Here is a 24878-nt window from a genome sequence, read left to right on the forward strand (position 1 = left end):
AGCACCGCGTCACTTGAATTTTAAGTTTGTTTAGAAGGTATAAAATTTCGAGTTAGAGAAACCACTACATCATTTAGAAAACTTATAAACGCCAGCCTCACATGAAACAATGTACTGTTCCTTATGACGCTGTGGATGCAAATGCTTTCTACTAGGGAGCAACAAAACGATGCCGATACCGATGAACTCGCAGGCCGCAGCCTACAAATCAAGCTGCTCCAGTACTAAACATCTTAAGGAACCGTGGTTTGGCAAGCGTTAACATGAACCTCTGCAAGCGGTCAAAATAAAGGAACCAGCAGGGCAAACTCATTCCAAATTAAACGAGAAGCAGCACATTTTCATTCGACGAATATACATTTCTCGTGCAAGTTTCTGCAGCACAAAATATCAGGAAGGGAAAAATGAATATAAAACAAAAGCAGACCAGCCGACATCTAATATCTGATATAGATAAATGTAATGTAATACAAGACATTTTGATACTACATACAAGACAAATAAAGTGCACAAGCCTCTCCACAAGACATGACGCCGTGAGAACTGCCCTCCAAGCAGCAACCAGTGAAATGACGCTCCAAAACTGTCCCGAGGGTGAGCGGTGGACTGGTGGTCTTCAGGTAACAATGATGCTGCTACCCAAAGCCTGTTGTATGAGGTACCCATTTCAGCTTCAGTTCTGCTGAATATGCATAGGTTCTATCTCCGTACTTCAGTCTATCACGACACTCAGATTTACACAGCACTCAGATTGCAAGTCCTGTACATGAAGGATTCCCATAAGCAAGAACTACAATGTATAGCTTAATAAATGTTCATAATACGAGAACCACACCTTTGGACCGGAGAAGAAACGATCTCTATCAGTTAAGCTTTATCTGCATCGTCATGCTCATCCGAAGGCTCCCTTTGCTTCCGATAATGGAAATAAAGAAACTGAAGAATAATCTGTGCAACATGGTTAAGGGGTTGTCCAAGTAATGGTAAATTAGCAATATAACTATTCCAAACCAACATGTGCGTTGCCTGCATGATAGTCCATTTTTCGTGAACATGAATGTAGATGGAAATGACTATTTATTCTGTATAAGTGATACTCACTTCGTCCATCAATTTAAGTGTGGATTTTAAAACAAGGAAGCATTTAAAAATACAGTTTCTCCTACATTTTATTACCAACGCTACAAAATCAATGGCATCTGAAAAAAATCTTGATCAAGGGGAGAGACATCCCCTCGACTTCAGTCTTAAAGAAGGGCCCACCAAACCCAGAAACAGGCACTTTTTTGGCGGCCTTGGAACCACCTTCACTGTTTCAACCAGGGAGGTGGGCACACAAGTACACAACGATGCAGCACCAGAGATCGAACCCTGGTAGGAAATCAAAGGCATCTTAAGTGTGATTTGAATATGAACCAATTAATGCTGTATGCTAACTATGCATATAATTTGACTAACTATTGGTCAAAGTTTGTAATATCTAACTTTTCTGAAACAAAATAAAATATGCCTTACATGGATTGACCTCAACCAAAAGGAATCAAGGATGGCATTAAAAAAAAGGAATCAGGGATTAACATTGCCATTGACCAAGTATAAAGGATTGGCTACCGTGTAGTGTGTACTCAATACTCACCTAAGGGCTTGTCCTTTTCTGTAACTACTATTCTTCTCAAACATTTGTTTTATTTATACTCAAGACAAATATTAGAAAGTAGAAACTTATTGTGCTCAAAGTAGAAGAGGTGTAAAGGATACAAAAGAATCCAGCAAAACACATCCTCCAGCGTCTACAAGCCACGGGAGATTTGGTCTAAGTTTCGACCAGTCCATGCTATTTACAAGTATACTGCATTGAAAAACAAGGAATGAGAGAACAGTAATGTATGCACTAGGTTTCAAGATTACACAACAAGAGAAGATGGCGTGCTTGTTCATTTGAGTAAATTCAAATGACATGTGAGAACAGTGTTAACTTGTGCAAACTACATAACACAATAATATAAGCTAATGTCTCACAAAATCACTTAGACAGAATGGCATACAACTCCTTTTCTAAAAATACAAACAGATGCAATTAAGTTAACAAAATTATTCTATAGAAATTGTACCCTGTAGCTTGGAAAGATACTACTGGGAAAAAAATAAACCTATGGAACTTGGGTTCATGGATTACCTTCCTACGTATGTTGAATTTCCCACTAAAGCAAAGGCAAACATTAATGGATTCAGCCCCTGAATAAAATTATAAATCACATTAGTTAGCCATGTAACAGGGAAAAACATTCCAAACGGAGGATAGAAGATACAACAGAAACAAAATGTTCAGAAAATTAGCTTATTCAAATGGTAGGTGAAATAGGTGGCTATTATTACAGTTCGCTCTTAGGTGATATCAATAAAACGTGAGAGAGACTTCTGATCTTGACTCAATCAGGAGTACTAACCTGACATCTTCCCTCTCTATGTTACATTGGACTATTAAACTAATGGCTCTTTCAATTTTGTTACAAATACATTCTCTTCTATGAACTGCAAACCAAAATGCCGACAGGCCTCAAGGTAAGTGTAACTACTTTAGAATGACTAATTTTCTTTTGCTGTTCACTTTTTCAGCTAAACTTTCTCGATGAATCTGTATGCTCTTTGTTAAAAACTGCCTATTTAATTACTTTTATTAAACAGTGAATAACTACAAACAAATAAGAAAAAGTGGAGGTGTCTGTGAAAACAAATCAGAGAATATCTATGGAGATGAATGTAGACTTGCCTCAACATGGCCTCTTTGCATCTGCAGGGTAGTAAAGGAAGTTCAGAAGTCAGAACATACTATGAGGTTTATGTTATTATTTATATATACAAAGAATCTCTTAACTAAAACAACTACATAAGTAATGGAAAAAAATTTCAATGAGATGTATGGTACAAATGCAAATTGACTGGCTATGATATCCTGGTACTAAGATTATTGCTGCTATGTGGTAGCCCAGTATTGTAGTATGGAAAATGTATTTCCTGCAAGAGAAATCATGAAAAGTAAATGTTTGATTATTTGCGAAATCTCACATTTAACAAAATCTGGGGAAGCCGCCCACCCATATAAATTATTGCCATAGCCCAACCAAGAAAGCTTCCAATTTCACTTCCACTACCATGGCTGAGAGATGAATTTCCATGATCATCCTATGGAATAAAAACAAATTAATTAAGATGATGTTAATCACCATTGAAGTTACAGTAAACTTTATACCAGATAATTTAGTTCATGTGAATAGATTAGAAGCCATGTTCTGTGTCAGCAACTCAGAGCACAGGCCTGAAAACTGGAGAGCAACTGTAAGCTTACCACAAACAGTAAAAGCCTTCTTCCAACTGGTATGACAGTTCCACTTGGCATTTCCCTATGTGTGTTTCCAACTAAAATGTGCAAGAGACACATACCCAATAGAAGACCCATCCATGGTGCCTGAAACATTAATGAACACTTATGTAGTTCCAAACCTCAGGACATAACTTTGCAAGTTGATTGCAGTTAACTTACCACTGAGAGGGCATTTTTTGTTACAGTAGATGGTGCAGAATGTGCTGGAGCGATCTCACCAACTAAAGATCCCCTTTGATCATTCGTTTGTGGGGGAGTCCTTGATGATTGACGATTACTGCCCAACCATGTACCAGCAGTTGGCACTGGACTACTGGACAAGGATCTTGCTGACCTGTACAATCAACTACAAACTTAAAATTTCCTGAACCTGTATTTGACTATTACATAGTAGTGAAAGCAGAGCCATCCAGCAGTTAAATAAGTAGCAACTTAAGAGCATACTTCTTAGGTCCATACAAATAAAGAAAAAAAATATAACATCTAACATTTGTTCAAATAGATGGTGGACAATAGCTTTTACAAAGGAAAGAAATATGGGGAAACATTAAGCAGGTCAAGAACATTACATGTAGTAATAGTCGGTACTGGGGCTGCTTCCATGGCATTGGTCGACAAATTTCATATTAACAGGAATAGGTGAGCTTGGAATAAGGACTGTAGCATCTGACTCATTGTTGTTTCTGGATGCCGCACCGTCCTTGGCGCCCAAAAGCTTTTCACGTAATGAAGCATCCCCACGGTGATGCTTTTGTGGCTGAAAACCATGGGTATCCCCAAAAGAGAGGCGATGATATATTTAGAATACAATAAAAGTTGAGCTTCCGCGACAATATCAAGTCAACATCCCCTAAATTGATTAAATATTCACATATTGAATCAAGGGTAATCCAATAGGACAACAAAGAGCACATGAAGAACACTGATTACTAAGCTATGGGGTGGGAGAATTTATGAATGCACAAGTACAAGCGAAATATGGTTGCTATATCACAGTTGTTAACAGAGTGCTACATCAATTTCCTAATACCCAGAACAAAATTCATAAAGAAAAGGATGCCAAAATGATTATCTACATGACTAGGAGTAACCACCTTGCTAGCTGCCCTGGATTTTTTTGCTTTAAGACGATGGTAGATGTGGCTATAGTATAGCGTCTGTCCAGTAAGAATCAGTGTTGTCATGGTATATAGCTGCATTGCAAAAGCTAAGTTCAATCATTACGCTGCAGGAATCAAAATAATGTAAGAGAAACTTGGTATAATGCCTTACCAAAGCCATGTAGAACTGAGTTGGCAGCTGCAATATGAACAAAATGAAAATATTACATTTGCATTTCAGAAAAAAAAAAGAGGAAATTCCCATGTAATCTCATGAAGAAAAAAAGGGTTGGTATATCAATGCGCACTAGAGCAATTTAATGGCAAGCACCATAAGAATCATCTTCAACAGATGCCACTTCATTACAAATATTAATACAGATCTAGTTGGCACTTGTCAATTTCAGATATATAATTGGAACTCCTGTCTAACTGTCCATATTCTGCAGTGCCATAGCATTGCCAGTTTATGAATAATTGCAAATGTACTATATAAGCTAATAATGCTGTTTTAGGCATTCATAGAATAGTGCAGGCTGGCAGACACAGGTGGAATAATATCCATATCTGTTAATGATAACACCTCATTACACTGTACAAACTAAATGCTATTACTTTCGAAGTTGGTATTCAATCAGAGACAAAACCATTTATTCATTAGATCAAATACAGAACTGTCAATGTCCAACAATGTCCACATGTCAAGTTACTGCTGAAGATGGTTCAGAAAAAAAAAAGTACAAGTAATGGATCTTACAGTAGCAGGTTCGAGGAAGCAGCCAACAAGGTTAAACAAATCCCTGCATAATTATACAAGCATAAGATGGAATTATACAGGGGGTCCCCGCTTAACATCAGTACAAGTACAATTATTGAGACATGATATAAATCGCATGTAAGGAGCAGAAGGCATGTGAAATAATATATATAATCGCATCAAGGAGCAGAAGACATCTGAAATAGCATACCCAACAATCCAGGTCATAAGGAAGGCGACAGAGAGTCCTTCTGTTGACTTCTGTCTGTAATTTGTTATTATCTGTGGCACCTCGGCGAGGCCCCAGCTTATGACACTGATTAGCCCAAGTGCCAGGGCAGCACCTTCCTTCTGGCTGCACAAGCAATACTTCAAGTAGATTCGGGCCCATTCTGCGCAGTGCCGGGTTGCTGGGCAGCTTGCAGGAGGTGTTCTACCGAAAAAACCCATATCTGCTCCAGACCTGAGGCACAAATTGCATGAAAAAAAAATTGGAATGTGAACAGACGGTCGTCAATTTGATCTTTACGAAGCATTATCATGCTGCTCTGCACAGAACAGCTAGAGTAAAATTTGCATTACTAGTTTTTTTTATTTCTCCTTTCAACTCAAAAGATGGAACCAACAATGAAACATACTGCTTAAGGCCTTGTTTAGATGCAAAAAGTTTTGGGATTTTGACACTGTAGCATTTTGTTTTTATTTGACAAACATTGTCTAATTATGAAGTAACTAGGTTTAATAGATTCGTCTCGTAATTTACAGGTAAACTGTGCAATTAGTTATTCTTTTTATCTATATTTAATATTTTATGCATGTGCCGCAAGATTCGATGTGACGGGGAATCTTGTAAAATTTTGGGTTTTGGTTGTATCTAAACAAGGCCTAAATTATTGACCGACGTACTCAACCGAAGTAAACAATAAATGGGATCAAAACAGAATATACGGGTGGTCACGAATCTCTCACGTTTATCAAGGAACAAAGAACAAAGGTGAGCTCTCCACAATCAGCGTAAAGACACAAACGACAGCTAACGTGGTCCTCATCAACGGTAAAAGGGCGACGATTCAACCCCAACAAATCAAATCCATGGCGTCTGCAACCAACACACTGGCACATTTTGGATTTAATTAAATCCAGTAGATTAAGACACCACGAGTTAAGCAACCTAGAGACCCTACAAATATTTTTCATTCCACGTGAACTAACCCACACACGTGAACAATCGGGGGAAAAAAATCAAACTTCCTTTGCCTCCCCCTCTCCTCTGGTTGCAGCCAGAGCACACATGAACTCTAAAAAGAGCAACGCATGAACCAACTGGATTGGATTGCCGAGAAGAACTAAAATGCACAGGTCACATCCCAGCCCCAGATTCGAGGGTTTTGAACAAAACGAACGGGACGGCCTAGTGTCATCGACTCATCGCCTTTCCTCCTAAAGAAAGAAAAGAAAAAACAAGAAGATGGATTCAAACTGAGCGCACCAATGCAACCCGGGCTTAACCTGCCAGAGCGTCATCGCCAAGAAGAACACGGCCTGGAAATCTCCCCATTGCGATAAAACCGAACGCGCAAGCACACTCCCGGCCCCGGCAGCACCAACAAATCAATCTCGCCGGCGGGCGGAGCGAAGCAAAGCAACACACGAGAATTTGGCAAACGGGAGGCGCGAACAGGGACGAGGAGGCTGGCAGGCACGACGTACCGGGACGTGGAGGCGGGGCAGGGGAGGTGCGATGCGAGGAGATGGTTCCAGAGCGGCTCTTCCTTCTCCGAGGACGGGAGTGGGACTGTGGGAGAACAAGGGCGGAATCGAAGCCGCGCGCGACAGGGATGAGGAAGGGGGCGGTCGACGCGATCTTTATTGCCAGCCGCCGCTCTTCGTGCCCTCTTCCCTCTCGCGAGGCCGAGGCCCATCTCTTTCGGCGGGTTGCGCCGCGTGGCTGCCCGCTGCTGGTGCTGGCGCGTTGCCCTGGTGGCGGGCGGCCGGGCCGGGGCCCCCTCGCGCTCGGCCTCGGCTCCGTTCGTTTCTGGGTCAGGCTCCAACTCCTGCAGATGGCTCGCCCCGCGCCACGTAACCTCTGCGCATCCATCGACGCATTTCCCCGGGTGTAGCACAGGCGCGCACGGCTCTGTGCGAGACAGACCCCCATCACAAACCAACGGCCACCCAACCGACCGATTCAAACTTCAATTCGTATTCATCACGATCCATAAGTGTTAGTATGATCGATGAAAGTATATAAGTTAATTCAATTTCATTTCCAATATTTTAAAGAATTCAGGAGAAGTACCATACGACCTACACGGTATACGCGTAGACCACCCTCTACACTTTAAATCCTCATAGCAGTGCGCTTTAGTCAAATCTTCGATTACAAACTGCATGTTCAATATAGAGCTTATTCGCTACTTTTCGCTGATTTTTTATGAAAGAAAAATGTTGTTAAATGATTGACAAATTCGAGCAGAACTATAGGACATTAATAAACCTAGAATGTTCTATATTCCATGTGTCCATATCCATATGACTTCTTAGATCGATTGGCTAAAATAAGTTGATCATTGGCTCTAACTGATCCAAATAGTCTAGTTTATGATCTATTTTGAACTATTCAACCGTTATAAGAAGTTATTAGCTGGCTCTCTGTAGCTATTATTGTAGTTTATAAAATGTTTAGTCTTTGTTTAGTTGTGAATTTTTTTTTTTGAATTTCGTTACTGTAGCACTTTCGTTTTTATTTGACAAACATTGTCCAATCATGAAGTAATTAGGCTTAAAAGATTCGTCTCGCGATTTACAGACAAACTATGTAATTAGTTTTTATTTTCATCTATATTTAATACTTCATGCATGTGTCGTAAGATTCGATGTGACGGGAAATCTTGAAAAGTTTTTGGTTTTTGGTGGGAACTAAGGGGGTATTTGGGACTGCTCCACAAACTCTGCTCTACAAACTCTACTGTGGAGCAGCTCCACAAAAAACTGGAGTTTGTGGAGTACCTCTTTAGGTGCTCTCACAACTCCACCTTTTTTTCTCGAACTGAGTGCGTGGAGCTGAAACTGTTTGACTAAAAAATATGGAACAAAACTGAAAAATATGAAGCAGAACAGTGCCAAACACCCCCTTAATAAGGCCTTAGTTGATCTAAATGGTGCCTTGTATGCATCTCCAAGACGAATTAAAAGCATGACGTGACCGCTTTTCAAGCCACAAATTGATTATAGGTGATTATGCAACAAGCTATGTGTTAGTACGTTACAACATACGAATATGTTTGCTAATAGATCCAAGTTAAAAGGGGAATACAACCATAACTCGTATAAGTTCTAAAACTAATAAGTTTACATGTCACTATACATTTTCAGCATTTTATTTATAGAAAAAATTTGGTTTTGTAAATCTCAACGAAGTGTTCTGTACGGTCTTATTTGGCAAAGCTTTAGCTCAAGAAAAAACTTTTGGCCGGGGCTATAGGTATTATCTCTTTTTATCGAAACTTGATCAGTTTCAGATAAATTAGCATGTTAGAGAAAATGACATCAATGCCACCCATTGACATTGTGTTCCTTTTTTAACATATTATTGTGAAACAATGCTAATTGTTCCGAGGCCAAAGAAAATCCTAATTGTTTATCATCTCTCGTGAAATCAGGAAGGGGTTAAATAGTATCGGATGGACCTGAGCCCACTCAAGTAGGACTTTATGAGTGAGGGGTGTTTGGTTGGGAGTTTTATTTGACGATTACTATTCAATTATGGACTACTTAGGTTCAAAAGATTCGTCTCGTAAATTATCTTTTAGCTATTGTTTTAGTTTTACAAATAGTATATACTAGGAGAATACCCCGCGCGTTGCTGCGGGAATTTTAGATAATTTAAAAAGAAATTAACTATTTATATTTATAGTTATATGAATGAAATTACCTTAAATTAATTTTGTTGAATGATTTGACACATCAATATGAACAACTAAATGCAATTAGTAGATGAAGAGATTACTATCATAATTACATGTGCTAGTTGACTATAATTGCAAGTTTTAGTGGATTATTGATGTGGATAGCTTGCATGTTGAGAGAAATTTTTAGTGTTGTTTAGATTTATAAGAGTATAAGATAAGATTTAGTACTATATATGTCCAAACATTCGATACGATAGATGAAAAAAAAATTGGCCGAAACCAAACAGGGGCGTCGTGCGTAAATACAATGCATGAATAGTTACAGGAGCAGGGTAGAGAAAAGTAGAAATTTTATTGTTTTGGGATAATTTTTTTAGCCAAGACAGCAGAGCGCCCTAACAGCACCTTTGATTACCCAAAAGAAAGGCAAATAGTTTATATATCACCAGATTGCAACTCGAATTACCGTGGTGTCAACTCTTCTGGTTCTCATACTACATAATTGTTGTAGTGTAAGTTATGGTCCTTATTAAAAACTAGGTGGTGGAAAAAAACAAACAACTGTTTGAAAGTGGTGGGAAAAAAACGAACAACTGTTTGAAGGTGGTGGAAAAAAAAACGAACAAATGTTTGAAGCGCTTGAAACACCTCCAAGAAACTTTCTATTTTGATGTTTATCATAAAATTTAGAAAACAAATTAAAAAATGCTCCAATAGACTCTCTAAAGTCTAAATTACTCTTCACTTTTTTGAAAGCCTAATAAATGCAAATATATGGTGGCTATCTCAAACTTTTTTTGCATAAGAAAAATTAGATAAGTTTTGAAGTATAATGGACAAAAATTGAAAAATCAGTTAAATACACGAGAGATATATGAATAGAATATTTATTGAATATCTTCAGAGATAAAGATATAGAGATTTAAATTTATAGAGTTTATTTATTGGAGCTTTTATATGTACTAATTATAAAAAAACCCGAAAGATAGTCATAACGAGATGAGAAAAAGGCGACCCGATCTTGACAAGACATGGGTGTAATACAGTTCGAACACGATTGGATCTCTATGCATACAAGGCCTTGTTTAGTTCACCCTAAAAACCAAATTTTTCAAAATTTCCTATCATATCAAATCATATAGCACGTGCATAGAGCATTATATATAGATGGAAATAAAAACTAACTACACAATTTGCCTGTAAATTGCGAGACGAATCTCTTAAACCTAGTTACTCTATGATTGGACAATGTCTGTCAAATAAAAACAAAAATACTACAATGTCAAAATCCAAAATATTTTTGGATCTAAACAAGGCCAATATGGATTGCTACAACAAACTTTTGATGCGGATTCAGGTATAGATATTTTAGATAAGGTATTGTTTAATTTGCCCCAAAAATCAAAAACTTTTTCAAAATTTTTTCGTTACATCGAATCTAGTGGCACATGTATGGAGCATTAAATATATATGAAAACAAAAACTAATTGTACAGTTCGTCTATAAATCGCGAGACGAATCTTTTCAATCTAGTTCCTCCGTGATTGGATAATATTTGTCAAATAAAAACGAAAGTACTACAATGTCAGAATCCAAAAACTTTTTAGATAAAGAAGGCTCTAAGATATGAATGAATATTGATATTATATAAAATATTAGTATAGGCCTTGTTTAGTTCATCCTAAAAACCAAAAAGTTTTCAAGATTCCATGTCACATCGAATCTTTCGACACATGCATGAAGCATTAAATATAGATGAAAATAAAAACTAATTACACAGTTTAACTGTAAATCGCGAGATGGATCTTTTGATCCTAGTTAGTCCATGGTTGAATAATATTTGTCATAAATAAACGAAAGTGCTACAGTAAAGAAATCCAAAATATTTTCGCATGCAAACAAGGCCATATACAAGATTGACATATTCGAATACGGTACATTTTATTCAAACTAGTATAATGCCCGTGCTAACACTACGGCTTAATTTTGAGATACCATATGAATAGGTTTGTCTTCAAAAATATTTTCACAAAAATATACATATACCACATTTTGATAAATATTTTTGTAAAAATAAAGAGCCAAAGCTAGGCTTTTGAGACCGTCTCAATATCCTAAACGACTTTCTTTATAGGTATTGATGAAGTATTATTTACTTTGAACATTATGTATACAAATAACTAAACATAAATAAATCACACTACAGAAACCTAAATACAAGTTAATTTGGGCATTCAATCAAACTATTTTATACTCGACTATATAGGATCTATGGATGAAAATGGATCTGATACGAATAGATATTGCTCATATTATATCTTTTTTATATATCTATCTGGAGTCGGATTCAAATACGGATAGCACCGACCATAACAGATAGAATATAACTGGATATCGATATGATAAATATATAATTTGATTATTTAAATACGGATACAATATTAGATGTTCAAGATCCAAATTTGGATATGTTTCTAAACGAATTTGGTATCGAATATGGTCGGAAAAATATTTATATTGTTTTCGCTCTAGTATGATCATTATAAATTTATAATGATTTTTGACATTAGAAGAATAAAGAATAATTTCATCTGTTTTATAAATTTATATTTCTATTTTTATCTAATATGCTAATCACGTGAGACAAGAAAAAAAAGGATCTTCACAGTAGACATTGATCACGAGAAATAGAGAGAAAAAGATCTTAACCGCTTGGTAACTTTTTTTTATAACCCGTAGCAACTTTTTTTCCTTTTGATAAAACCGCTAGCAACTTCTTGTACTCCTATACAATTGCTCCTTTAATTTTTTTTATCGACTATCCAACTACTACTATCAAACTGCTACTATTATTAAAAAGAGTTGCGGTCATGCGTTATCATTAGGCTCGTGTAATGCCTAACACTCTCTCAACTGTGTCTTTCCTTATCCACCCAACACTCCACCGCAACACTCCACCGTACGGACCGACCAGCTGCCGGACCGTGAGCTTTGAGCATCGGCTTCCAGGTGGGAGGCGCATCTAGAGACCACCATGTCAAGTTCGATCTGGAGGCACATCCGGCCCCAGTGGAGCCTGGGGTTCTAGCAGCGGAGGGGCTGCGCGAAGCGTGGCAACGCGCAGTGGCTGGTGGTGGGGGCGGCAAGGGAAGCGAGGCGGGGACGCGAGGGGTCGGTGGACGTCTCCGCTGACTCAGTCGGCGGGAGCGGGAGGTGCGAGGCGCAGGGGAGCTTACTCTCCGGGCACGCAACGGTCGGCACCACGGCGGCCGCGACGGAGGTCAACGGCGGCAGGGGCGGGGACCTCGGGGCCGCGGCGAGGCGGCGCTGGGATCTGCCGTCGGGGAAGTCCTTGGCGTGGTTGGACCCCGTGAACTTGCCGTCGGGGAAGTCCAGCTGTTGCAGTTTCTGTGGCGAGCCTCTACAGTTCGTTCTCCAGGTGATTTCTTTATGTGCAATGAAGTTGTGACACTCGATTGCTTATTGTTTGGATGTCGACTTGGTCACAATTGGGCTTGGTTTTGGTTAGATTTATGCACCAATTGAAGACATGGGAAACCCGATGCTATGATGCAACTGTACCCTCTTTTTAACTGTACCCTTTGGGCTTCATCTACTTGTCTTTGTTTCTCAGACAGTCTCTATTTGCCTTGCACTGCCAAATTAACTTTTGGACATGAAAGTAGGCAACTTTAGTGATAAACTTTGTACTATTTGTGGATTTGCAGAGTCCATCAGTCACACCCAGGAAGCCTCTCCAATCGGACAATACTTCTCACAGTCAAGAAGAGGACTCATATTCTGTCACTTTGGCTTCCTTTTCAAATATGGATCAAGTTGAATTCTCTAGTGGATCTTATTGGTCTGTTTGTTTAGTGTCTCCTTTTTCTTTATTATTTTTATGCATATGAACTCCATAGAATTTTGGACGGAACACTTTTCTATGTCTTTATAACTGACTGTTAGTACAAAAGGTTGCACATTTTAAAAGTTTAGAGAGAGAATTTTGGACGGAACACTTTTCTGCTTCCTTGTTTAGAAATGGTTTATACAATCTGAGTGCGATGTGAGTGAGGATAGACAGCCAGCCACACTTGTTTAGTTTTGTTTGTCTGATTACTGAACTAACCCACTGCTTTCTACTCCTATTTACTATTGTGACTTTTGACTCAGAGTAATTAGAAAGCACAGCCCAATTCATCTGTACAGATTGCTCCTAGCAATTTATTCTGTTATTGGCTAGTAGTTCATTAGATACACTTATTTATTTCCAAGGAACATAACACTTCATGAGTTTGTTTTATATAATTTCAGGGGCACAAGCAGTGACTGTCTGAAGTCTAATTCCTGGGTGTTCTTGAGCAGCCAAATCTGGTGAAGCTGATTGGCTATTGCGTTGTGGATTCAGAAGCAAGCACAGGGTGCTGGTTTATGCATTCATGCCCAACAAGACTTTGGATGATCACCTATTCAACTGAGCATATCCTCCCCTGCGCGAGGCCTGGATTTCCACCATGAAGGAGTACGAGAAGTTAAGTTTTATTTCTAGACCAGAACTATGCATGATCAGAATCTCTGAACTGTACCGCGCTAAAAACGCATTGCAGTCACGACACGTTGAATACATTCTCTGAAACTTTAAAATGAAAAAAAAGCCGTGCACACAAACTTTCTCAGCTGAATGTGCATGCAAATTTTTTAAAGAATGCAGAGACTGTAATTAGTGGTTAAGATCTGATCCAAACTTTTGGTGTGACAGGTCATCTACAGGGATTTCAAAGCGCCCAACGTTTTTCTGGACGCCAAATTCAAGCCAAAACTGTAATAATGACTTGTTGGGATTGACCAAACTTGCTGAGAAGTTGCAGTGCGTTACCTATATATCAGGTAAGACATATAGATAGTTTTGTATCAGAAATTCAACACACAGGCATAAATTCAGAGAGATAAACAAAGATTAATGCAGGTAGAGAGTCAATGTTTTTGAAATCTGTAAATTTCCGAAGCACAGTGGAATATTAACGTAGACATATATTTTTTTGCAGTAGTAGGAGAAGCACAGTGGAATGCACAAGTGGACCTGGTTCTTCACGCGGCGTTCACAGATCTTTGTTGGCGTCTAACATGGTTTCGCCGAAGGAGGTCGACGGTGATGACGAAGCCGATGTGATGTCGTCGATGCCTTGAAATCCAAGCGCAGCAATCGTTTTTCTTTTGGGTCGTTGATGATACTTCGGATGATCGGCCCTCAGATCGGCGCGAAAGATGGAGCTTGGCCACGGAGGATCGACGATGAACGCGGCGGCAGCCTAGCAGGTCTCCAATCGGCGCAACAGACGCAGCTGGTCACGGAGGATCGCACCTGGATGCGGTGGCCGCGAAGGATCAACGATGGACGCGGCGGCCGCCCAACAGGTCTCCAACGTCGGCAGCCGGCGGCCCAGTGCGATACGGCGGAGAGTGTTTTCTCCTCCACGGCCGGGATCGGCAATAATGGAGGTTGCGGGTTTTTTTATTCACGAAGGTTTTTTTTGTGATACGGTGGATTCACGGAGAGTCGTGAGGGCGAAGAGGCGGAGAGTTGAGATGTGGAAGGTCTTGATCATATTTTTAATCTGGGCCGTCTAATCTATAGGACATGTGCTGTGAGTCGTTGATCTTGCAGGTAGGATTTGCATGGAGTAGATTTTAATTATAGTAGAGATAAAGAAGCCGATCGGAGAATTTCCGTACTACACCCACACACCCTTGAGCGGCACGGCATCCAGGCGGGGATGCATGCGACGGCGCCGCCCCACAGCGATGCGATGGCGATGCGATGCGCATCGCACGGCGTCGTGCCCGAGCGTCGCAGCGCTGACAAAACGACGAGCTGTCATTGTCAAATAGAACGGCACCGGGACCGGCCTCAGCAAGCACATGCACGCAGCTACTCCATGTACAGTACACTAGATAGCACGCCGACAATCACAGCAGTCCATAGGCATCTTGCTCCAGCCGTAGAGAGTTTGCGGCCGTCCACTGTTTGCAAAAACGACCTGTGAAAACTGTTCTAGAACTGCAAATTTGGAACGGAACACGTGGTAAATAAACTTTTGGGACTTGGGAGTGAGGCCTTGTTTAGTTCGTAAAAGATTTCAAGATTTCCCGTCTGGTCGTATGTATGGAGCATTAAATATAGACGAAAATAAAACTATTGCATAGTTTACCTATAATTTGTAGGATAAATCTTTTGAGCCTAGTTACTCTGTAATTGGACAATATTTGTTAAATAAAAACGAAATGCTACAGTATTCAAAAACCAAAATTTTTGCGAACTAAAATAAGGCGAGCATGATTTTTTTTCCCCACTAGGAGCTCAATTAGCGCTGGGATTTGGGCACTTGTCTTGTCGCTACGCAAGGAAAAGCTGTAAAGCACAGGTCGCGTTGTTAGGTCCAAATTATTGAAAAAAGGGGGAATTCTCGCGTTGTTAGGTCCAAATGTCATCTGACGTTCACTGAACACAACCTGATCGATAATACAGTATCGGCAAACATAATCATGGCCAACAGCGAAAATAACACCACCGACGAGCTCATTTTTCCTGTTGGGAAGGTGGAGGAGGCCGACGCCACTAATCGGCGAACGATCACTCAAACTAAATCAAGCGAACGATTTCTGACCATCTAAACTTTCTATTTTAGGAAAAAAAATTCCACCTCTTTCCCTTTTAGGAAATACCCATCCCGTGCATCCCTATTGCCTCTCTCGCTTCGTTCTTTTTCTCTGGCTATGATGTCAGCACTGACATAACCTACAAAAGCTAAATATTTTTTAAAAATGCTATAACTTAAAAACAGTGTGTCCATTTTTAATTTCATCTACACCAGTGTGTTCTAGACGATGCGACGAATAAGACTAGACCCCACTTAGATATATTTCAAAGAATTTTGTTCTACGAGTAACTTATATGTACTAACTTAGGATATATATTTTAGAATATATAACTTAGAACACACCATTTACATATAATTGCTTATGTGTACCAAATAATCAGATATAACTTAGAATATATAACTTAAAATACATAACTTATAATGTATAACTTATAACTTATATACGAAACCTTGAAAGTGCAAGAGTTATGAAACACAATTTATTTATAAAAAGTTATTAAAAACAAAGGAATGAACTAAGTTATAGCTTATGACAAAACTTGCAAACACAAAAATTATTAACACACAAAGGAACGAATTAACTTATAACTTATATCAAAACTTACAAACATAAAAAGTCATGAAAGCCAACTTGTGTACATAAGTTATTCCGTGCAACTTGTGTATATAAGTTAATCAATACAATTTATGTACATAAGTTGTAAAGTTAACACATATAAATTTCTACGTGAAAAAAATCTTCGAAATATATATAAGTGGGATCTAGTTTTGTTCGTCTCGTCGCGAAGAATACAATGGTGCAAACGGAATGAAAATTGGATAAACCGTTTGGAAGTTATAGCAATTTAAAATAAATGATTTGTATTTTTTAGATGACATCAGTGGGACGTCAGCAGAGAAGGCGCTGACTGGATCGTTCGCTGGATTAGTTTCTAATGAACGTTCACTATAATGGAACTGGAGCTGGTCATCAGGCAGAGGCGTCTTGAATAGATCTGTTTGTTTGGCTGAAAAATTATAGTTAAAAATATTGTTTGCTAATTTATTGTGAGGAAAAAATAATATTGAATGACCGATAAATTCAGGAAATAAGATCAAACGAAAAAGTCGACCGGTTAGTCAGGGTGTGGACAGATCTGGTGACCCGAGCAACGGAGACACGATGAAGAGACAGGCGAAGAAAACAAAACAAGGGGAAATGTTGAATTGAGGCCTTGTTTAGTTCCTAAAAAATTTTACAAAATTTTTCAGATTTTCCGTCACATCGAATTTTTAGACACATATATGAAGTATTAAATATAGACAAAAATAAAAACTAATTGCACAGTTTGGTCGAAATTGACGAGACGAATCTTTTAAGCCTAGTTAGTCCATGATTAGACAATATTTGTCAAATACAAACGAAAGAGCTACAGTGTTAATTTTGCAAAATATTTTGAAACTAAACAAGGCCTGAAATTTGTGAAGATCTAGACTCAAGAATGCAAGTGTGGAAGGAGAGGTAAATTCGGGTGGAGCAGTAGCTATTCAGTCGGTCCCACCAGTGACCTTCGATTACACGTATATAAATATGTAGCTCTTCAACAACTCCTCAAATCCACTTGGTATTCTTATTATTTCGAGAAAAACAAAAAACACCTCTTCAACAACTTCTTAAATTCACTTGTTATATTTCCCAACTTGGTAAACATCGAGTCCGCACGCGTATATCTCCGCGCGCGGAGTAGACTCCGTATCGCCCTTTTCGGCTTCGACGTCCCTGTCCCGCGCGCGCGAGTGATCTTCCGAGTGCGCGCCAAACTCTTCCCGCGGCGTCCCCGGCCCGATGGATCTCTCTTCCCGTCGCGCGTTGTCGACGAAAGCTGGTCGGCAGTCTACCTTGGGGTATACCCACGGTAGTAGTTTATCGGTAGACGGTGCGCAAGCTACGAACTCGATGGTGACGCAAGACACAGGCAAGCTTTTTATCCAGGTTCGGCCGCCAAGTTGGCGTAATACCTACGTCCTGCGTCTGATTGTATTGGATTGTGTTGAGAGAATAATCGTGTCCTAGGGGGGTCCCTTGCCCCTCCTTATATAGTCCGGAGGGCAAGGTTACAGATCTGGAAACTAATCCTAGTCGGTTACAATTGTCATAGATAGTTCGATATCAATTTCTATTCTAACCGACTAGAATCCTGCTTGATCTCCACGTCTTGTTTCCTTGCGCGAAACTCCAAGCTGTCGGATCAAGTCTTGAGCTTGTCTCGTAATGGGCCAAGTCTCCTGGCCCAAGTCTAGCCGTAAGGGTATAGGGGTTTATACCCCCACAGCTAGTCCCCGAGCACCATGTATTGTGAAGTAACACGCCATCTTAAGCTTCTTCGACCAATGAAATTTTGACATCTTCAATCAGCATGAAATTCACCCAGACAGTTGCGACGGTATTTTGACCAAATCTAAACATATTTGATCAACATTGACATCGAAGAAGCCAATTGTTCGAAGAATGCATGGTGCTCTTGAGAAAAAATATTTCCTTTCCGGTGAAGTGTGCCCACTTTACTTTTCTAAAAAGTACGGATCCTCAAAAAAGTAAACATATTCACCGCAAGGTGAAGTGTGCCCACTTAGTCCCCGAGCCTGGTAGTAGGTGACGTAGGCACGTGGTGCCAGGGTAAAAAGAAAATTCCCCAAAGTAGTTTTGAGACTGAGATGCATCGCTAGATGTATCGTACCGATGTAGTCCCCGAGCTTGCTGGAAGGCGAAGTATGAACCTTGTAGCAAGGTCTAAAAAATTAAAATTACCCAGTCCCCGAGCATCTCATGCTCATTTATCATCGAATAGATTTACCAATTTGACGAGCTGGTCAACCAGTCCCCGGGTGTACAATGCTCGGAGATCGATACAGCCCGCTGATTCCTGAACTAATAGACTAGGCGACCAGTCCCCGAGCATCAAGCGCTCGGTGGTCGGTGCAGTCCCAACAAATTTAACGACCAGTCCCCGAGCATCAAGTGCTCGGTGGTCGGTGCATTCCTTGAAGTTCCAAGTTGATAGACTGGACGACCAGTCCCCGAGCATCAAGTGATTGGTGGTCGGTTCAGTCCTTGGATTGTTGACTCTCTACCATGTTTTGTCTGCTTGTTTTGAAAAATTTTACCACATAAAGGTTGACGTGACGAGACCTCCTGACGGGATGTCAGATGGCAGCATGAAAAGTTGCGCCTGGCAACTGTACAGTCGTCCTTTTTGCGCGGTTTGAGAAAAGGAAACCATCAATTTGTACGAAAACTCCGCCGCATTAATTGTCGATAATCATTGAAAACCGAAGCGCCGCGTCCGCCGTATGGCCCGCCCACTTCCCAAGAGTACGGGAAGTGAGAGGGGTGGAGTTGCGGTTTGTAACACCCTAGGTGTTAAGCATGCATTTAGCCTTACCAGAGACATGCATAAGCATTCTCATCAATCATAAGCATCATAAGCATATCATTTTTCCAAGAATATGATTTTATGTGCTTCATTTCATAAGTTTTAAATATGTTAAAAATATGATGCTTGCTTCTAAAATTGTGGAATATTCAAATTAGGTTGCTTTATGTGTAAGAAGAATTTAGAATATTTTTGTGCAATTTTTGGAGCTATGGAATTTGAGAAATGGAATTTATACAAAATATCCAAAAAGAATTTTTATTAAAACCTAGAACTGAGTTTTAACTTGTAATTCAAATTCTGTTTGGAATTTGGTCTTACTTGTTAAAGCAAAGTGGTAGAGTTTTTGTTTTGGAACAACTTTGTTTTTGGGAGCAAGAGGTGAAAACGATTTTTACTTGGTCCAAATGAATTTAGAAAGAATTTGGAGAAAAGAAATTTCAAAAAAAAAAAAAGAAAGGGGCAGGCGCTGCTGGGCCAACCCCGCTTCCCTTTCGGCCCAGCAAGCGACCCGGCCTGCCTCCCCTCTCCCTCTCCCTCCCGCGCGCGGACGCGCCTCGCTCCACCCGGCGCCGGCCACGTGGCGGCCGTACGCCGGCGTTGGACGCGCCGCGGCCGGCCTCCAACCCCCCCCCTGGTCGGGACGCCGGCGCTGGCTCCCAGGCCATTTCGTCCGTCCTGTCTCCCCCGCTCCCTCCCTCTCCTTCCTCCGCTCAAACCGCGCCGCAGCAGCCGCTCCTCCGCGCGCCATTGCCGGAGAGAGCTCCGCCGCTCGTCGCCGGCCACACCAGAGCATCAAGCTCGACGCCGAGAGCACCAGGGCACTCGCCGTCGCTAGGGTAAGCTCGTGCGAACGTTCTACCGAGGTGAGAGTCCGTCGAGCGCCGTGAATCGCTCGCCGGAGTTACCCCGAGCTCGCCGGAGTACTCCGCCGCGGTGGATCTAGCGTTTCCCTGCATCGTTTCGCTCGTTCTTTGTCGCGCTAGGTCGGTAGGGAGGTGAGGAAGCTCGGAGAGGCGTTTGCGCACGCTCTACCGCGCCGGAGCAGCCTGGCCACGGCGAGCAGCGCCGCCGTGCCGCCATGCATGCTCGTCGGAGGTGTTCCGGCCGTCCTCTGGTCGATCCAAGGGTACCGCTGGGTGCGTCTCGCTGCGGGGAGCACGTTGGTGCTCACCCCGTGGCCGGAGGCCTCACCGCCGGCGAGATCTGCTCGTCGGAGGTGAGCTCCCTCTCGGTCTGACTGACTGGTGGGGTCGGGGACCCACTGTCAGTCGCAGGGGTACCGCAGTGGGTGTAGATCTGGGTGAGCGTAGCGTTTTTCGTCGGTTTTCTTTTAAAAGTTTTTCCAGAAAATGATTTAAATGTTCAAAAATCCATATCTTGATGAATATAGCTCCAAAAATGGTGAAACAAATTTTGGTGTGTTCCTTATTTCCAGATCTATGTCCTAGTATGATTGCATGTCATGTTTGAGTAACTTTTCTGTGTAAGTATAATTTATCCATGTTTTTGTTAAACTTGGAAAATGCATAGTAAATGGAATATGGCTCAGAAAAATGTGAAACTTGTTTTGCTGGCTCTGCATGTGTGTTTACTCACTGAGAAAATATTGTTACATATTATTTGGTGTATAAATGAAATTATGGTAATTTAAATGCTTGCATGGCAGTGGTTTATGATTTTTAATAATTAATTGGATCATGCAATAAATCTGGAAAATTTTGTGGGTATTTCTTATGACATTAGACCAATGGTAAAAATATGAAATCTGCTGTTTGACACCTATATCACAGTAGGGTGATTTTACTTGCCTTATTACTTAATCTTGTGATTTATGTGGTTCAAAATAAGTAACCAAAAATTATGAAAATTTTACAGTGGACTTTGTGATTAACTAGTAGTCTCCTGTAATTTTTCTGGAATTTATTGATGAACAGAATTGCATGTCATTTTTAATGGGCTTATAAATGAATAAAGAAAACTATGAATGGTTGGGTATATAGGTTGAATGGAATAAGTCGGGTTTGGTGTATCTTTGAAGCATCATGGAGGTTGCTGGTTGCATTCGAAAAATAATTATAGAAGAGAATGTAATAGATGTTTAATTCAATTGTTTATTCTTGGATGATGTTAACTACCTTGTAAAAAGCATGACCAAGTGCATTACCTATACATCATAACATGACTCCTTTGGTACTCTATCATATAAGCATCCACTCGGGCATCTCGCACTCCACTCATGAGCATATATGCATCATACAGGCTCGCAGGAGAACGAAGTGAGACCCGAGGAACCCGAGGAGCTTCAGGAGCAGGAACCTCCGGAAGTACAAGAGCCCGGAGAGGAACTGCAAGAGTGCCCGGATCACCGACCCAGCACGTTTGAGAAAGGCAAGCCCCGGAGCATTCTAAGTCTCCCTATTCTCGCTAACCTACTAAGTATATTACACTTGTTCTACTATATTGCATATAAGTGATAGGAGTTGCTTGATACCGTTGTTGCATATGTATTCCTTGTTATCCCTACTCGTTTATCTACCTTGTCCTATGTAGATAGGCGCGGAGTCTATGCTTAGCTTGCTTAGTCCGGTAGAAGTCGGGTGATTCCCTGTCACCTGCGAGATATAGGTGGATACCTGCTTGATTAAGCAATGGTTGCTTGGGGAAGGAAATAACCGAGTGTGGAATGTAATTGGAGACTGGGCAGGGTCTTATGGTGGGTTGCCCATAGTGCCCCTGCCTATGTCGATTAAGGACCGATCGTTGACGGCCCTCTTGTCATGTTGAACGCATGCCCCACATTTAGCTGGAAGGATAAGTCGTTCCGACCGCGAAGCCTGAGCACTATCCGGGCCGGGAATCGGCCCGATGTACGCGCTGTATTGGTGATGGTTGAGGAGAACGACGAGGGCGCGGCGCGCAACCTTGGTATACCTTGGATACCTCGGTCGCCGGAACGGTCCTCGGGTACGGGCGGTGCCTGTCGAACCCGCGAATTGGTCCTGGATAGTGCAACACGGTGATCTGTAGCTCACTTGATCAGTGAGTGTGGTTTGTGTGGGGAATAAACTCGCCAGCTGGTTAGAAATCGATTCGAATCGCCATCGCTCCTGGATAGTGAGCACTTGACATGAGCCCTGTCCTCGTAGTAAGGACTATGGAACACTTGGGTTATAATGATGAATTGTTTTAAGAAATGCTATGATGAGGCACTATCATAGTCTCATACTTGCTTGTAATAGCACAGGAGCAAACCTAGATAATAGGTAATGATACTGTCAACTTGAGCTAATTAAAAGAAGAAAGACTTAGGGGAGTTATGTTAGTGAAATACTGCGGTTTTGCAAAGATGTCGTCAGCTACCCCACTATATAGCCTTCATGATCCTTGATGAGTCTTTGTCTTAAGTTTATGACGGGTAAGTCTAGCTGAGTACCTTCTTGTACTCAGGGTTCTATTCCCATGTTGTTTTGCAGATGGTCAAATGTATTATGGTTATTGCATCCTCTGTCTGTACCCAGCTATGGGTGATGACTAGACCAAGGGCGATGGTCACTCCGTCTCTTCTTTTGCTTTTGTGGGAATGACCGAACGATGGCACTATATCAGAATTACTGTGTGTGTTGTAATTTCAAACTATGAAGCTTCCGCTATTTGAAGAACTTGGTTTGTAATAACTTTAAGCACTCCGATGTATTTTATGAATGTTGTAATCTGGATGTACTTGTGGATGGCGACCGCTAAACTTATTACGATCTTGGCTGTTATGTGATGTGTGGTTTGAAATCCTTCGAGATTTCATGGACTACCGGGATTATATGGGCTTAAGCGTGATAGTTCGACTATGCAAATGGTCACTATTAGGCTTAATCTCTTATAATTTGGTCGGTTCTGTTACAGCTGGCATCGGAGCAAAGTTTAGCGAGTTACTGTTCATAAGTACGTTTTAAACAAAAATCTAAACCGGTTTAGTAAAAGATTTTATTAATTAATTAATAATGACCAAGGTGTTAAACTAAGTTTGGAAAACTATCTAGTGTGCCATGGTCATATCCTTTATGCCCAGTTAAGGATTCTAAGGTGGCTAGCTAAGTACTGACTTGGGGGTTAATGCATCATATTTTTACTTCGTCGCTCATACGGCGTGCAATAGTATGAGTGCCATTCATTTGAGTGGTAATGTATGGATCAATTCTTCCTCTACGCCATGGTAAGTGGGAGTTGTGAGAGCATGATCGGATACACTGCCGGTCTAGGGAAGTGTTGTCAGGTGCTGTGTCATGCACACATGTTGGTGTGTCTTGGGAACAGTACCGCATGCTGGGAATTCCGTCCTGAGAGGCGATGCCGTCAATAGGGCGATGATGTGGGTAGCGGCACGTCACATGCATGGACGGGTGTCTGTGTATGTGAAGTGCATGGTTTTAAATTCTTGCTCTGCATGATCACATTGTGGGTGGGCTGAAATGAGTTTTCTGCAGGTACTCTAACCACGTTCTCGCTTAGAACGCTAGTTACGTTATGAGAGAACGTTGTGTGCCACCGCATATACCGCTTAGTGTTAACCTTTGTTTTCTAAGTTTGTGAGATCGTAAGTTCGTGCATGCATCATGTTTATTTCATATCATTGCTTACTTTCCCCCTTAAGTTAACCTGTCTCAACTTTAAATAAAACAAATAAAGGTAATCCTCGCTCTTACCCGCGGTATTCCATTTGCAGCAGATGGCACGCACTAGGCTCACGGCTCGCAAGTCCACTGGTGGGCGGGCCCCTCGCCGTCCGTTGGCAGCTAGGAGCTCGCGACATAAGAGCAAGTTCCTAGAGGAGTTTGGGATGCCCACTTTGCTTTGGAGGGTGCTCAGTTCAATGGGGTATCCCGAGGGAAGGGAGCCTCGCTACTATTGGGATAAGGAGCCGCTTGGTGACGAGACCCTGGTGGGGATCGAGGCAGTTGTCCCTACCAGTGGAGGAGACCCTGCTTGGGGCGGCTGGGTGTACGAGTCCCGAGGTGTCACGCCTTTCCACGGTGCCAGCAGGGCAGCTTTCGCAGTTCTGAGGGACCTCATGGAGAGGTTTCCACAGGAGCTGGCCCACGCCTTCGCTGGGGTATTTCCCCGGGGTGACCCTTACACTTCGGTGTGGGATCAGTCCGAGGTGAATGCTCTAGAGAGGAGTGCGGATGAGGACCAGCACAGTGACAGTGCAGCTATGAGTGCCATGTACGCGTTGATGAAGACCTATGGAGGCCTAGAGCGTTGTTTGGGTCGCTTGTCCGGGTCTCTTCTCACCGTCCAGGATGAGAAGCGTCAGTTGCAGCGTGAGTTTGACTCTGAGGTTGAGAGGCTACAGGCAGAGTTGGCTCGTGTGACCAGAGAGAGAGACCAGGCTGTCCAGCAGAACAGTGAGCTGAGTCAGGACCTGCTCGCAGTACGGGAGCAGAAGGACAGGGTGACTACTGCTCACAGGAACTGCGAGCGCATGCTAGTCCATGTGCTTGGACAGAGGAATGAAGCCTGGCACGAGGAGGACACTTTGAGGGCCCGACAGCTAGAGCTAGAGCAGCAGCTAGCTAATGCCGAGGAGTACAATGAGAACTTGCATGAGGAGATCCACCAGCTGCATAACCAGCTCCACCCTCACCACCTTCCTGGGGCA

The 24878-nt window shown here is 41.6% G+C and overlaps 1 protein-coding gene and 1 long non-coding RNA gene across 4 annotated transcripts; one reads left to right on the plus strand and one right to left on the minus strand.

Moving 5' to 3' along the window:
* Positions 320 to 7336, minus strand: LOC8074511. 2 transcript variants are annotated; one of them, XM_002457577.2, is made up of 14 exons: positions 6950 to 7176; positions 5451 to 5702; positions 5240 to 5282; positions 4655 to 4681; positions 4477 to 4575; positions 3952 to 4139; positions 3542 to 3716; positions 3347 to 3466; positions 3067 to 3183; positions 2771 to 2791; positions 2177 to 2235; positions 1759 to 1849; positions 836 to 948; positions 320 to 760 (listed from the first exon to the last, which is right to left on the minus strand). In XM_002457577.2, exons 1-13 carry the CDS (start codon positions 7159 to 7161, stop codon positions 868 to 870), a joined length of 1485 nt encoding a protein of 494 aa, XP_002457622.2. In that variant the 5' UTR covers positions 7162 to 7176; the 3' UTR covers positions 320 to 760; positions 836 to 867. The 2 variants fall into 2 exon arrangements, with proteins under 2 accessions (XP_002457622.2, XP_021312792.1); XM_021457117.1 differs by lacking the exons at positions 320 to 760; positions 836 to 948; positions 1759 to 1849; positions 2177 to 2235; positions 2771 to 2791 and adding an exon at positions 2798 to 3015 and having other exon boundaries at positions 3096 to 3183; positions 6950 to 7336.
* LOC110433505 lies at positions 12047 to 14887 on the plus strand. 2 transcript variants are annotated; one of them, XR_002450951.1, is made up of 5 exons: positions 12047 to 12589; positions 12879 to 13012; positions 13465 to 13681; positions 13910 to 14037; positions 14196 to 14887. It is a non-coding gene; the product is annotated as an uncharacterized LOC110433505 (long non-coding RNA). The 2 variants fall into 2 exon arrangements; XR_002450950.1 differs by having other exon boundaries at positions 13465 to 14037.

This window comes from Sorghum bicolor, chromosome 3 (assembly GCF_000003195.3).
Source record: "Sorghum bicolor cultivar BTx623 chromosome 3, Sorghum_bicolor_NCBIv3, whole genome shotgun sequence".
NCBI classification, from domain to species: domain Eukaryota; kingdom Viridiplantae; phylum Streptophyta; class Magnoliopsida; order Poales; family Poaceae; genus Sorghum; species Sorghum bicolor.